This window comes from Myotis brandtii, unplaced genomic scaffold (assembly GCF_000412655.1).
Source record: "Myotis brandtii unplaced genomic scaffold, ASM41265v1 scaffold120, whole genome shotgun sequence".
NCBI classification, from domain to species: Eukaryota; Metazoa; Chordata; class Mammalia; order Chiroptera; family Vespertilionidae; genus Myotis; species Myotis brandtii.
Window position 1 is genome coordinate 2,434,821 of NW_005354174.1, and position 13,972 is coordinate 2,448,792.

General features: G+C 41.2%; 2 protein-coding genes across 9 annotated transcripts in view; one reads left to right on the forward strand and one right to left on the reverse strand.

The window, feature by feature from the left end:
- RPS6KB1 (ribosomal protein S6 kinase, 70kDa, polypeptide 1) overlaps positions 1-297 on the reverse strand; it is a 37,348-nt gene extending 37,051 nt beyond the window's left edge. For 3 of the 6 annotated variants that reach the window (XM_005858564.2, XM_014531754.1, XM_014531750.1), the window contains exon 1: positions 27-297. In XM_005858564.2, the coding sequence (XP_005858626.1) occupies positions 27-167 (141 nt within the window). In that variant the 5' untranslated portion in view covers positions 168-297. The remainder of the gene's footprint in view (positions 1-26) is intronic. The other 3 variants (XM_005858567.2, XM_014531740.1, XM_014531728.1) reach the window with 1 other exon arrangement.
- Positions 298-370: 73 nt separating this feature from the next.
- TUBD1 (tubulin, delta 1) overlaps positions 371-13,972 on the forward strand; it is a 16,495-nt gene continuing 2,893 nt past the window's right edge. The window contains exons 1-8 of one of the 3 annotated variants that reach the window (XM_005858571.2): positions 371-435; positions 1,764-1,979; positions 3,979-4,126; positions 5,149-5,365; positions 5,993-6,224; positions 8,563-8,727; positions 11,380-11,520; positions 12,624-12,807. In XM_005858571.2, coding sequence (XP_005858633.1) covers positions 1,808-1,979; positions 3,979-4,126; positions 5,149-5,365; positions 5,993-6,224; positions 8,563-8,727; positions 11,380-11,520; positions 12,624-12,807 — 1,259 coding nt within the window. In that variant the 5' untranslated portion in view covers positions 371-435; positions 1,764-1,807. The other 2 variants (XM_005858569.2, XM_005858570.2) reach the window with 2 other exon arrangements.

Below are 13,972 nucleotides of genomic sequence, written 5' to 3' on the forward strand. Positions count from 1 at the left end.
GGCCCCCCCGGGACCACGGGCCTCACCCCCTCCTCCAGCTCATCCTCAGAGCCCGCGTCCTCTGGCTGGTCCAGGTCTATGTCAAACACTCCTGCCATGTCCTCAGCTTCCCTGTCTCGGAAGTCCGGCGCTGGGTAGAAGCCGTCCCGCCTCCGTCGTCGCCTCATGGGCCCGGACTCGCCGCAGACACCACCGCCGCTGCCGCCATCACTGGCTGCTTGAGCTCAGTGCGTCTGCGCTTAGGCCTTAGACTGGCTCTTCAAGTTCAGCGCGAGAGCATGCGCACAAGGTTCTGTGAAGCCGACTGTGGGCAATGCACATGCGTACAACTATCGCCAGGAGTGAGGTACTGGCAAACACATGCGCAGAAGCCCAGCCGAAGCCGCTCGTGGAAGCTGGATCATGCGCAATGTCAGCTCAAGCATTTGATCAACAGTGAGCATGCGTACCGTGTTTGAAGTAGATAAATTGAAATTGAACATGCGTAATTAACCTTTCTGAATAGGAAAAGAAAAAAAAATACAACAAAACTCTTCGTTTGTGGAACATGCGCATTCGTTGTCCCGTTTTTTTGGGTGTTGAAAGTGAGCATGCGCATAATGGCCCTCTGAAGTTTGAACAGGACAGAAACGGCTGGTCCTAGGGCTGTCAGTGAGTGGGGTGAATGGGGGAACTCCTAGGATTAGTGGGGAAAGGGAGAGTCTTGGCTTTGCTATTTATTACTTAAGTGGGCATGGGAAAGTCACATAACCTTTCAGAGCCTCAGTTTCCTTATCTATAAAATGAGAGTAATGGTACCTAGTTTGCAAGGTAGTTTGAAAATTATGAGTACAGCCCTAGCTGGTTTGGCTGCGTGGATAGAGCCTCGACCTGCAGACTGAAGGGTCCCAGGTTCGATTCCAGTCAGGGGCACATGCCCGGGTTGCGGGCTCGATCCCCAGTAGGGGGCGTGCAGGAGGCAGCTGATAAGTGATTCTCATCATTGATGTTTCTATCTCTCCCTCTCCCTTCCTCTCTGAAATCAATAAAACTATATTTTTTTTAAAAAAGAAAAGAAAAAAGGAAATTATGAGTACAGAGTATGGCTCACAAGTCACTGCCTTTCCAGTGCTGCACAGACCTGGTCTGAGGTATTTACAAAACAATAAAAATAAAAATTGTCTCTTTTCATTGTTAAAAAATAGTGAAGACTTGCTGTAATATTTCATCTGGTCCAATTTTTCCAAGCTTGGTCTTCCTTGCTGTCCTACCTGAGCTAAACACAGTCTTTCTTATTAGTGTTACTGTAGTTACCAGGCCAGAAAGGTGATTGGTGGAGAGAGAGAGAAAGTCATTATTTAGAAGAGAGAAAATTAATGTTAATTAATAAATGTACAATTGTTGACTTAACTTCTGCATTCTATGTGTCCCTGTGGTGGGAAGTGTATACTATTAATTCCTTCAACCAGCATGCATTTTTGTTTTGTTTTGTTTTAAATACATGCATAGGCCCTTAGGGAATACAAATCAGACTTTGGAAACTTGAGCTGTGTATGAATAGATTTGGGTACAGTAAATTCCAAAACCACGTAGAGAAAAAGAACAACTTCCTTAAATGATTGGTTCCTTAGACGACATAGCTATTTCATCTATAACACCATATATGCATATGGCATTTTTAAATTATGTATTTTATTGATGTATATTAACACACATGGCATTTTATTTGTTCTTTATTTGTTGATAATGTAGTGGTTCTCAAAGCTTATATTTTTCTATTACAGGTTGCTCACTTTTTTGAGGAAATAGGCCTAGTTTGTTTCTCAGCATGTCAATAATAACAGTGCAACTTGGTCAGTGTGGCAATCAGATTGGTTTTGAAGTATTTGATGCTCTATTTAGTGATTCACACTGTCCCCATGGACTCTGCTCTAAAAGAGAGAATGAGGCATATCAAGCATCTTGCAAAGAAAGATTCTTCAGTGAGGAGGAAAATGGAGGTATGTGTGGTTCACAGTCCTCTCCTTTACTCTGACATAACCAGCCACTTCAAGGCCAGGCCATCCACATCATGTCTGAATGTCATCCCTTCCCATCTTATTAGGGAATGACTTTGTGCTTGATCCTTTGTTTCTGTGTGAACAACCTTTGCCATTATGGTGGCATCTTCCCCCTCAGCACAAGAGCATGCTCAGATCTTGCCAATTTAAAAACAACAAAACTTATCTCTTGACTATAACTTTTGTCTTCTTTATTACCTCTTTACCTTCTCAGCTAAGAGTCTCAAAGGATTACCCACTTTAACCAGCTATAATCTTGCTTCTGCCCTACACCACTGACGCTGCTCTAAGAAGAGTTCCCAGTGATAGCCTAATTACCAAATCCAGTGGCTGTTTTATTTTCTTAATTTACTTAATTCTTTACTGGATTTGGTAACTAACTCTAAAACTCCCTCCTTAAACCTCCTTCTTAGAATCTGAACCTTTCTTCTCCAATGGTTGTATCTCAGGTGCTCCTCTGTCCTCACTTGTATAGTTCTCTCTGGGCAATTTCAGTTTCTCTTGTAATTTGTGACATCTTTTACACAAATGACTCTCAAATCTCTAGCCTAGCCTCACTTCCAGGCAATGATTAGTGGACGTCTCCACCTGCATCTCCCATGTGTACTTCAAAGTCAGCATCTCCATAACCAGCATCATTATTATCTTTCCTTTAAAACTTGGGCTCTTATTGCCCACATACCATCAGACATCAAGATCTGCTTAATTTAGCCCAGCCAGTGTGTCTCAGTGGTTGAGTGTCGAAGTCATGGTTCAATTCCAGGTCAGGGCACATGCTTGGATTTTGGGCTCCATCCCCAGTAGGCGGGGTTGGGAGGGGGACGTGTGTAGGAAGCAGCTGATGGATGTTTCTATCTCTCCCTCTCCCTTCCTCTCTCTGAAATAAATCAAAACATATTCAAAAAAGATCTGCTTGATTTGCCTCCTACATATCTCTTGAAACTCTTCTGCCTTTTCCATGTTCACTGTCATTACCTTAGTTCTGACTCTTGTCCTCTCTCACATGGACTGTTTCAAGACACTCTCAGTTTCCCTGCCTAAACTCCTGTGTCTATCACATCTATCCTCCACACTGCTGTATTCAAAAGACATCTGTCTCTAGCTGGTTTGGCTCAGTGGATAGAGTGTCGGCCTACGGACTGAAGGGTCCCAGGTTCAATTCCAGTCAAGGGCACATGCCCGGGTTGTGGGCTCAATCCCCAGTAGGGGCCGTGCAGGAGGCAGCCAATCAATGATTCTCTCTCATCATTGATGTTTCTCTCTCACTCCCTCTCCCTTCCTCTCTGAAATTAATAAAAATATCTTTTTTTAAAAAAAGACATCTGATTATTCCTCCCCTGCTTGAACATTTTCAGTGGTTTCACATTGCCTAAAAGATCATTTCAAGCTTTTAACATTGTACACAAGGACTTCCAAAATCTGAGCCCTGCCTCCTTTCCATCTCCATCCATCACTTCTTCTACTCCCTCCTCCATCATCTGCTTCAACAATCCTAAACTGCTTGTTGTGTTCATGGTATTTTGTACCTCCGGATATACTACTCAGTTAGTGTGGATTTGTCGTGGGTCATCACATGATACAGTGATTAAGTGTTTCATCTCTCCAACTAGCCCTTCTAGGGCTGGATTGGTGTTGCCTTCATCTCTTTGTTCCCAGTAAATGGCACATGGTAAGCACTCAACAGATGTTTGTAGACCTGACCCAGTGATCACTGTAACTCACACTGATTCATCCTGCTTAGCTGAATGCTAGACATTATGAACCATCTGCATATACCTGCTGCTGCCCACCTTGATTTCTGAGCAGTATGACCAATCTTTCTATCCTCCAACTTCGGATTTTTTGTGTGTGGTGGGGGAGACTTAGAAGTTTATACTCTGTGTTAGCCTAAATACGACATATGAAATATTATTCTTTTATTCCGCCCCCTCATCTCTAGTTCCAATTGCCCGGGCTGTACTTGTTGACATGGAACCTAAAGTTATCAATCAAACACTATCAAAGGCTGCCCAGTCTGGCCGATGGAAATATGGCCAGCGTTCATGCTTCTGTCAAAAACAAGGTTCTGGAAACAACTGGGCATATGGGTAAGAATAATTCATCATGATTTTTCAGTTTAGATACAGCTACATAGGCGATTAGTAGAGAGTGTAGTTACATCTGCACGGTTGATATACTGTGCACATAATCTTAAAATTACTATTTTAAAATTTAGGGTATGACTTCACCCAGAAGAAACTCTCATTCTATCTCACATATGTCTGTGCTTCAGGTCCAGGTAATGATGAAACTGTGGACCTCTTGCAGCAGGGTTTTCCACTTCTTCACTGTCATTCTGCCAACTAACTTATTATCAATATAATATATTTATCTTGCAGGTATTCCAGCTAATGGGGAATACAATGAGGCAGTAGTATTTCCTGGGGTTCTCTGGGAAATTCCAGTGCCTACGCTTAATTCAAAAATTCTGATTCAGCCGAAACCGGTTTGGCTCAGTGGATAGAGCGTCGGCCTGCGGACTGAAAGGTCCCAGGTTCGATTCCGGTCAAGGGCATGTACCTGGGTTGCGGGCACATCCCCTGTAGGAGATGTGCAGGAGGCAGCTGATCGATGTTTCTCTCTCATCGATGTTTCTAACTCTCTATCTCTCTCCCTTCCTCTCTGTAGAAAATCAATAAAATATATTTAAAAAAAAATTCTGATTCAATTGGAATGGGAAGAAGCCCAGATATTGGGATTTTTCAAAGCTTCCTTAGGTGATTGTAATGTGCAAAAAAGTTTGAGAACCACTGCTTTAGGAGTATTGTTATGAGTATTGAATATTATGTTGTACTATAACCTTACAGAACTATCTGGTAATTGGAATCTCCAGCTAAAGGAATGGCCTGTAACAGAGAATTTTCTGTACCTAGTCAGTTCACTGTCCTAGCATTCCTACTCTCCTGTTAAGTATGTTTAACTTGTGTATTTTACATTTTGTGCCTTTCATGAGAGTTAGTTCATGTTCATGGGGTTAAAAAGCCTTCTCTGTCCTATACCTTTCTCTCTGTGTTGCATATCTCTGGTTAAACTGTAAGGTGTTTGTATTTGTTCCTTTTGCATTGCATAGTTACTCTGTTCATGGACCCAGACATGAAGAATCTATAATGAACCTAATCCAGAAGGAAGTAGAGAAATGTGACTCCTTGAGTGGTTTTTTCATCATAATGAGTATGGCTGGAGGCACAGGCTCTGGGCTAGGAGCCTTCATTACACGGAATTTACAAGATCAGTATTCCAACTCCTTGAAAATGAATCACATTATATGGCCTTATGGAACTGGTGAGGTAAGAACACATTCACTGAAATTTTTATATTTCAATCCTGCTGCAGTTGCAATACATGTAGGCAAAAGATAGATCTGACCCTTTCTTTGGAAATGTTAAGTTACTGCTTCAGGAGTGACTATACAATATGGTACTTGCGTGAACAATTCATTTAACTTTGCTCAAACTTTTGCAAACAGATGAGGTGTCCTGATCTCTAAAAATTCCGAAGAAGACAATTGTACATTTTCTCTCAGGGACCCATTCCTGAGTTAGTCCCACTGTCTACAGTATATAAAGCAGAGACCTTGAGAAATCATAACATGGAGGTGAGAGAAGTCACTGTAGGAAGAAAGTGTGATAGTAACGCTTGCCATCCATTGAATCTTTACTGTATACAGGGCACTGTTCTAGTGATTTACATGCATTCTATCATCAACCTTTAAAACTCTAGGAGGCTGGTATAATTATTATTCCCACTTTACAGAGAGGAAACTGAGGCACAGAGAGATTAAACAACTTGTACAAGGTCATATAGCCAGAAAGTGATAGAGCCAGGACTTGATCCCAGGCAGGATGCCCTGAGAATCCACCCTCTTAACCACTATTCTCTCCTGCTTTTCTTACTTCTGACCTTCTCCTCTCCAGGTTATTGTTCAGAATTACAACTCCATTTTGACTCTTTCTCACTTGTACCGATCTTCAGACGCCCTCCTTGTTCATGAGAATGATGCTCTTCATAAGATCTGTGCAAAACTGATGAATATCAAGCAGATCTCCTTCAGAGATATAAATCAAGTCCTCGCCCATCAGCTGGGAAGTGTGTTCCAGCCTACTTATTCTGAGGAAGGCTCGTCTCACTACAGAAGAAATCCACTAGGTATTTGTCCTCCTGTATGTTATTGATAGGAAAGTCTTAAGTTCTGAGAGCCTCGAAATTACTCTTCCTTGGCTCCTCTCCTCTGCCAGATACACTCGGTCTCCCTCATCTCAAAAGCCTTCCTAAGGAGCTGCTTAGCTCTCTGAACTGTCTTACCGAAATGTTTGGGAAAGTTACTCCATTTCTCTCAAGAGTGGTGGATGCCCGTGGACTATTCTTAAGTATTCTCTCTCTCTTTCTTTCTCAGAAAAACTTTGAGGTATAATTCACATACCATACAATTCACACATTTAAAGCGTACAAGTCAGTGTTTTTTTAGCATATCCACAAAGTTGTACAACCATCATTTTTATCACTCCAGAAAGACCCACCACCTGGCCGGAGTGGCTCAGTGGTTGAGTATCGACCTATAAACCAGGAGGTCACGGTTAGAAATGATTCCCGGTCAGGGCACATGCCTGGGTTGCGAGCTCAATCAGTGTGGGGCGTATAGGAGGCAGCCAATCAATGATTCTCTCTCATCATTGATGTTTCTATCTCTCTCTCCCTCTCTGAAATCAATAAAAATAAAAATAAACCCAGCATTTTTTATTCCAGCTTATTTGGCAAATAGTGCCTTATCAGTTCAAATCATCTAGATGCAAATGACTCTGTAATCTATATCCCCCCTCCCTTGCCCCACCCTAATCTCTTTCTCAAATAGTTTTTCCCTATCCCAGTTTTCTTAGTTACCTTCTGCTTATTCAAATTTAGCATGTTCTGAATGGATTTATCATTTTTCCCCTGTCTTCCTCTCCTGCCACCTCTTCTTCAGTTCATATCACTGATTTCTCCCACCGTCCTCACATCTTATCAGTGTGCTCAGACCTGTAGGTGCCATCTCTGTCATCTGTCTGCATTCTTCCTCTTTGCCTTTTGTGACAGCCTCTCTACTGATTTTTCTCCTGTCTCCATGACTACTCCTTTTATTCCCCTTTTTCCTCCGTTTTTCAGGCTCTAAATGCTAGTCTTGGATCCTCTCCCTAGTTCCACGGCTTTAAATACCACTTGTCTTTTCCAACCTGCCAGTTTATCTCCAACTCTAACCAATTCCCTGAGCTCCAGATTTCTATATTGAGCAGCCTTCCTGACATCTCTATGTACACATTTCATGGACATTCCAAACACACTGTGTCTAAAACAGGTCCTTTAGCTTTCCTCCAATTTTGTTTCTTTCTCAATTCCTCAATTGCTCAATTTTTAAAACATAAGTCCACTAAAGACCTCAGATACCCACATAGTTCTGCTCAAGTGTTTGAAGAGACATCACCTTCTCAACAAAGCAACTGGGGATTGTGAATTCCGAGGGGTCCCAGTCTGCCATCTGGGGTGACTTTCTCTAGCTATACTCTGACGGGCACAGAGAGTGAGATGCACGGGGCTGACCCAAGATTGGATTTTTTCACCAGAAAGATTTGATGAAGAGACAGAAGGGCAAGGAGCTAGATAAGGAGGGAGGTGAAGAAAAGGGAACACTGCCCTCGTTGGTTTGGCTCAGTGGATAGAGCCTCAGCCCTTGGACTGAAGGGTCCCGGGTTTGATTCTGGTCAAGGACATGTATCTCAGTTGTAGGCTCAATCCCTTGCCCTGGTCGGGGTGTGTGCAAAGGCAACCAATTGATATGTCTCTCTCACATCAATTTTTTTTTCTCACTCTCTGTCTCTCTCTCTCCCTTCCACTCTCTCTAAAAGTCAATGGAAAAATATCATCAGGTGAATCAGGTGAGGATTAACAAAAAAACAAAACAAAACAAAACAAAAAAATAAGCTTAGAAAAAGAAAGGGGAAGACTGATAGATTGAGAAGGCAGGACGTCCATAGATTAGTCTGTCTTAGTCCACTCAGGCTGCTATAACTCATAGGCTGGGTGGCATGTAAACAACATAAATTTGTTTCTCACAGCTCTGATTATCATTTAACTAGATAAAATAAATTAGAGAACTCGGAAAATTTCTAAAGGAATATTTAGTGAATACAGAAAGACAATAAAAGCATATTAACTCTGAGGCTTACTCTGTTAGCTAAATATTTCATTCATATAAACAGTTACTTGGTTTCTAAACTCTTTGTTTCTTTTTTGGCAAAGTGTTATTTCTCACTCATGCTAAAATTGGTGCCCAAATGAAGCAAATACATAGTCTTTAATAGACTGTCTCTGAAAGTTTATTTACATTTAAAAATTTAAGCAATTCTGGCTTGGAGGAGAAAATACTCAAAGACCATCAAATTGTGGTTGTGTATAGACCAACTGGAACAATGCAGAATTAAATTTTAGTTAAGATTTTTTTTTTTCTTTACAGGAGACTTAATGGAGAATTTAGTTCCCCATCCTGAATTCAAGATGCTGGGTGTTCGTAACATTCCCCAAATGTCTGAGCACTCCCTGGCATACAGCACGTTTACTTGGGCTGGCCTCCTCAAGCATTTGAGACAGATGCTCATTTCTAATGCAAAAATGGAAGAAGGTAAAGGGTATTTTAAAAATATGTAGCCCACAAGCTGGGAAGAATGCCTGTACTGGAGTTCTCAATATAAACTGGCTTGGGCCAGTTAAAAAATAATGGCCCCTTCTTCTGGCCAGGGAGGGGCCTGACTCACCAGGATATCCCGGGAGGGCTTCCTAATCATCCCACAGTGTCATTTCCCAAAATAATTTCAGATAACTGTGAATTTATTTTTATTTACATTTTATTTTTATTAAAGTAATATATGAACAGAGTTTTTAAAAACAAGTAATTAAGCCCTAGCCAGTTTGACTCAATGGATAGAGCATCAGCCTGTGGACTGAAGGGTCATTTGGATTCTGGTCAAGGCCACATGCCCAGGTTGCAGGCTCGATCCCCAGTAGGGGGCGTGCAGGAGGCAGCCAATCGATGATTCTCTCTCATCATTGATGTTTCTATCTCCCTCTTCCTTCCTCTCTGAAATCAACAAAAATATATATTAACAAAATTAAAAAAAAACACAAGTAGTTAAAACTCATTTAAGTGTATACTTAAATCCATTTTAATATTTACAGATTTGTATTATAAACATAAAATATTTACGATTTTGTTTACATACATTGCAGTGTATGTATATTATAACTCAACCTTTTTTTAAAAGCCAAGTAATTGCCTGCATGAATTTATAATGAGGAAAAGAGCAGTGCCCTGTCCTACACCTCCCCCACTGCCCTGCTGATGCCTTACTTTCAATGTTTTTAGCTGCTGCTTCTGGAATTTGCCTCCATATTTTGAAATATCTTGCTTATACTGTTACTTGTTTTATTTTACATGTTTAGATATTATCAATTGGCTCCCTAATGTAAACATTGAGGATAGAACCTTTTTACACGCCTCTACACACACACACACACACACACACACACACACACACACACACTTTTGGATTAGATCAGTTATCAATGTTTGAAATACTCATAGTTAAGCCATGTAATATCATTATTCTGCCCTTTCATGACATTGATAGTTTGGTTAGGTACAGGATTCGAGGTTGGGAATCATTTTTAATCAGTATTTTGAATGCATTACTCTATCATCTTCCAGCGTCCAGTGCTACTGTTGAGAAGTGGATCTGATTCCTAATCCTGTTTTGGTCTCTCTTGAATCTTTTAGGATTTTCTCTGTCTTCAACATTTTGAAATTCCTTAATGTGGACCTTTTGGTTTATCTTAGTAGAACATAAAGGTTTTTAAAAAATCTATTTTGTTTCCTGCTATATCTTCAGAGCCTGAAACAGTGGCCCAGCAATAGTGTCCCTCAGGCCAGAGCCTCAGTGGCTTAGCCCTTCCTAATGGAGGGGTGCACTCCCCCTGCTGCAGGGAGTGGGAAGGGTCTGGGGCTCTCAGTGCTTCTCAGCCAGGTTTTTAACTAATCCCCCTGTTTCTTCCTCTTTTGGAAGTGCCTGGCCCGCCTCCAGGACCTCCACTGGGCGCAGGAGTTTCAGCTTTCCCTGGTTGCTAAATTAGTAACCACTCCTTCATTTGCTTTCCAGCTTCCAACATTTCACTGCCATGATCTCCTCTGCCTTTTCTTTCTTATGCCTTAAAAAAAAAAATCCTTGTATTGTCTTGTTAGTGAGATTTGGGGAGAGAGTGGCAGTAAACTTGTTTATTCAATCTGTCATGTTTAACTGGAAATGACTACTAAGTATTATCTTTGTAGTGTATATTTTACCACAAATCACAATAATTTAGGTTTCAATACTATGGAAGTGGATTTCTTCTACATCTAATTGTAATTCCTTAGGGATTTTAGATTATAGTGCCTGAGGTTTGGAGATAAGTGGATAGTTCACATCTTAAAGTAATGCTTCCCGAATTTTTTGGGCCACAGTATATACCTGTTTTTCAGGCAAAACCTGTTAACATCGCAAGGAACACTGTGTCCCTAAGGGTAATGTAAGGTGTGCTGTGCTGAGCTCAGGTCAATAAACGACAATTTGCTTAGTCATTTTTCTATGAGGGACTTTAGGGTGTTAACATTTTTTTTCACAGGTATAGATAGAGCTTTTTTAAAAAATTGAATTTATCGGGGTGATATTGGTTAATAAAATTTATCTAAGTTTCAGGTGTACAATTCTATAATAGAGCTTTGGACATATAAATATTCATGTATATACATATATGAATAAATATATATACATCACTAACAAGGTTGAAGAATACAGTTTTAAAACTCTTCATTTGTTATCAGACTGCTCTACATAAAGACTGACCCCGCTAATATTGCCATCAGCAGTATATCTGTTTCCACATGTCCTAGCAGCAGGAGGAATGAGTGATCCAAGATGGAGCCAGGTGGAAGTTACAGTGTGTTTTATGACCTGGCTTTGGAGTCACACACCATCATTTCTGCACCACCCTTTTGGTGATTAAGGTCAGCCCTATCCCATGTGGGAAGGAACCACACAAGGACCTGAATTCCAGGAGGCAAGAGTCATTGGGGTTCATCTTGGAGGCTGGCTACCACCCTCTCTCAGCAGAAAAAAACTTTTAGTTATCAAATAAAAATTTATGTAAAGTATATAAAGTCTGTAACACACTTTTCTCTTCCTGTTCAAAGCCATTCATAAAATCTCCTGCTTTTGTTTTTTTTTTTTTTTTCTTTTGGTAGGTATTGATTGGCAGGTACGGCCTCCTTTATCAGGAGCTCCTACTCTGGGTAAAATGTCTGTCAACAAGAACCTTCACTTTAACACGTCTCTTGCTAACTTGGTCATCCTTCGTGGGAAAGAGGTGCACAGTGCGGATCTGGGTGAGCAGGGGTTAAGGTGAAAATTAAGATGTGCTTTTTGCACATGCATATGGTACACATGGTTTAAAAATAAATTTATCCCTGAATTTATTCTTAGAGAAAGGAAAATAATAATTATGTGTTTTTATAGCAAAATGAAACCATTTTATCAGTAGATGGACTGAACACCAAAATAGGGGCGGTTTAAACAAGATACAAATTTAATTCTTTCTTCCTGAATCTGGTTGTTCTATTGTCTTTACCTTATGGCTTCTTCCTTTTAGTCCAAGACATCTGTTAGAGTTCGGCCACCAACTCACATAGAAAGGAGCAAAGAAGGGCACACCTCCTCCTCCTAGAGTTGCACACCACACTGGTGTTTATATCCATTTGACTGGGGCTGAACCACATGCCACACCTCGCTGCAAGGGTCACCATGAGCACAGTTAAAATTTGGGGGTTTTGTTACTAAAAAGAGAGAACAGTCTTGTGGGACAGCTAGTGGTCTCTGTGCCAAGCGTTTTGTTACAAAATTTTCAGGAAGTTGAAAGAGCAATCTCTTGTTATTTTTGTGTTTCTATGGCATGTCTCTAGATTCATATTATCCTTATTTGATGGTTTCAGCAGTGTCCAATTGGCTGCTTCTAGCTGTGATATAAAGAACACCAAATAATCTAGTTCTTGTAATACCCCTTAGATAAATAACTAGTAGCAATTAAAAAGAGAACATTTCACCCCAACTGGTTTGACTCAGTGGATAGAGTGTTGGCCAGCGGACTGAAGGATCCTGGGTTCAATTCCGGTCAAGGGCACATACCTCGGTTGCAGGCTTGGTCCCCATCCCTGGTTGGGGCATGTGAAGGAGGCAACTGATCAATGTGTATCTCTCACATTAATAGTTCTCTCTCTCTCTGTTATGATGAGTACAAATCATTTATCAAAAGCAATGTAAAGCTAGTTTTATTTTTAATTTTTTAAAAATTTACTTTTTAAATATAAGGCTAGTTTTAAAAGGCAAAACAAAAGATATTTGGTTAAGTGGATAAGGAAATATTCCTTTATTAATTTGTTTTCAAAATTAATGATTTACAATGTGAACAATGGCTTATGTTGTTTTACTCTAGGGGGATTTAAAGATCCAGCCCTCTATACTTCCTGGTTAGAACCTGATAATGCTTTCAATATGTGGAAAACCCAACGAGCCTTTAACAAATATGAGAAGTCTGCAGCATTGGTCAGCAACAGCCAATTCTTAGTAAAACCACTTGATATGATTGTGGGCAAAGCATGGAATATGTTTGCTTCAAAGTAAGTAAAAGATCAATCTACAAACCTTCCTAACCTTAGGCAGATAATATAATTTAAAACTCAAGGCAGGATCTATAGCAGTGGTTCTCAACCTTCCTAATGCCGCGACCCTTTAATACAGTTCCTCATGTTGTGGTGACCCCCAACCATAAAATTATTTTCGTTGCTACTTCATAACTGTAATTTTGCTACCGTTATGAATTGTTGTGTAAATATCTGATATGCAGGATGTATTTTCATTGTTACAAATTGAACATAATTAAAGCATAGTGATTAATCACAAAACAATATGTAATTATATATGTGTTTTCCGATGGTCTTAGGCGACCCCTGTGAAAGGGTCGTGCGAACCCCAAAGGGGTCTCGACCCACAGGTTGAGAACCGCTGATCTATAGTGTCTTAGCCTGTTTGGGCTTCTTTGACAAAAATAGCATGGGACGGGTAGCCTATAAGAGTCAGTATTTGTTTCTCACAGTTCTGGAGGCTGTGAAGTCCAGGTTAAGGTGATGGCAGATTGGATGTCTGGTGAAAATGCACTTTCTGGTTCACAGGTGGTGTCTTTTCTCTGTGTCAGGACAGGTAAAGGCACTTTTATGGGCCTCTTTTATGAGGGCAGTAATCCTATTCTTGAGGGCTCCACCCTCATGACCTAATCACCTCCCAAAGGCCTCACTTCCTAATATCATTACCTTGGGGGACACAAACCTTCAATCCACAACGTGGAGTAAGCATGGCTACCACGTTGTGGGTATAAAACTTTAGGCATGTTACTCCAGGCTTCATTTCCTTATCTGCATAATGGGTCCAAACTGAGAGGACCTGTGGTGAGGATTAAATGAGATAATCATGTACAAACATCTAGTGCAGTGCCTGACTAGTAAATGCTCAGTCATTGTTTATTATTATTACTAGAGGCCCGGTGCACAAAAATTTGTGCACTCGGGGGGCGGGGGGAGGGGGGGTCCCCCAGCCCGGCCTGTGCCCTCTCGCAGTCTGGGACCCCTCGGGAGATACCGCCCTGCTGGCTTAGGCCTGCTTCCGGGTGGCAGAGGGCAGGCCCAATCCCTAAGTGCAGCCCCTGGTCAGGCTCAGAGCAGGGCCGATTGGGGGGTTGGGGCACCGCCCCCTGTCACACTCAAGGCAGGGTCGATGGGGAGGTTGCGG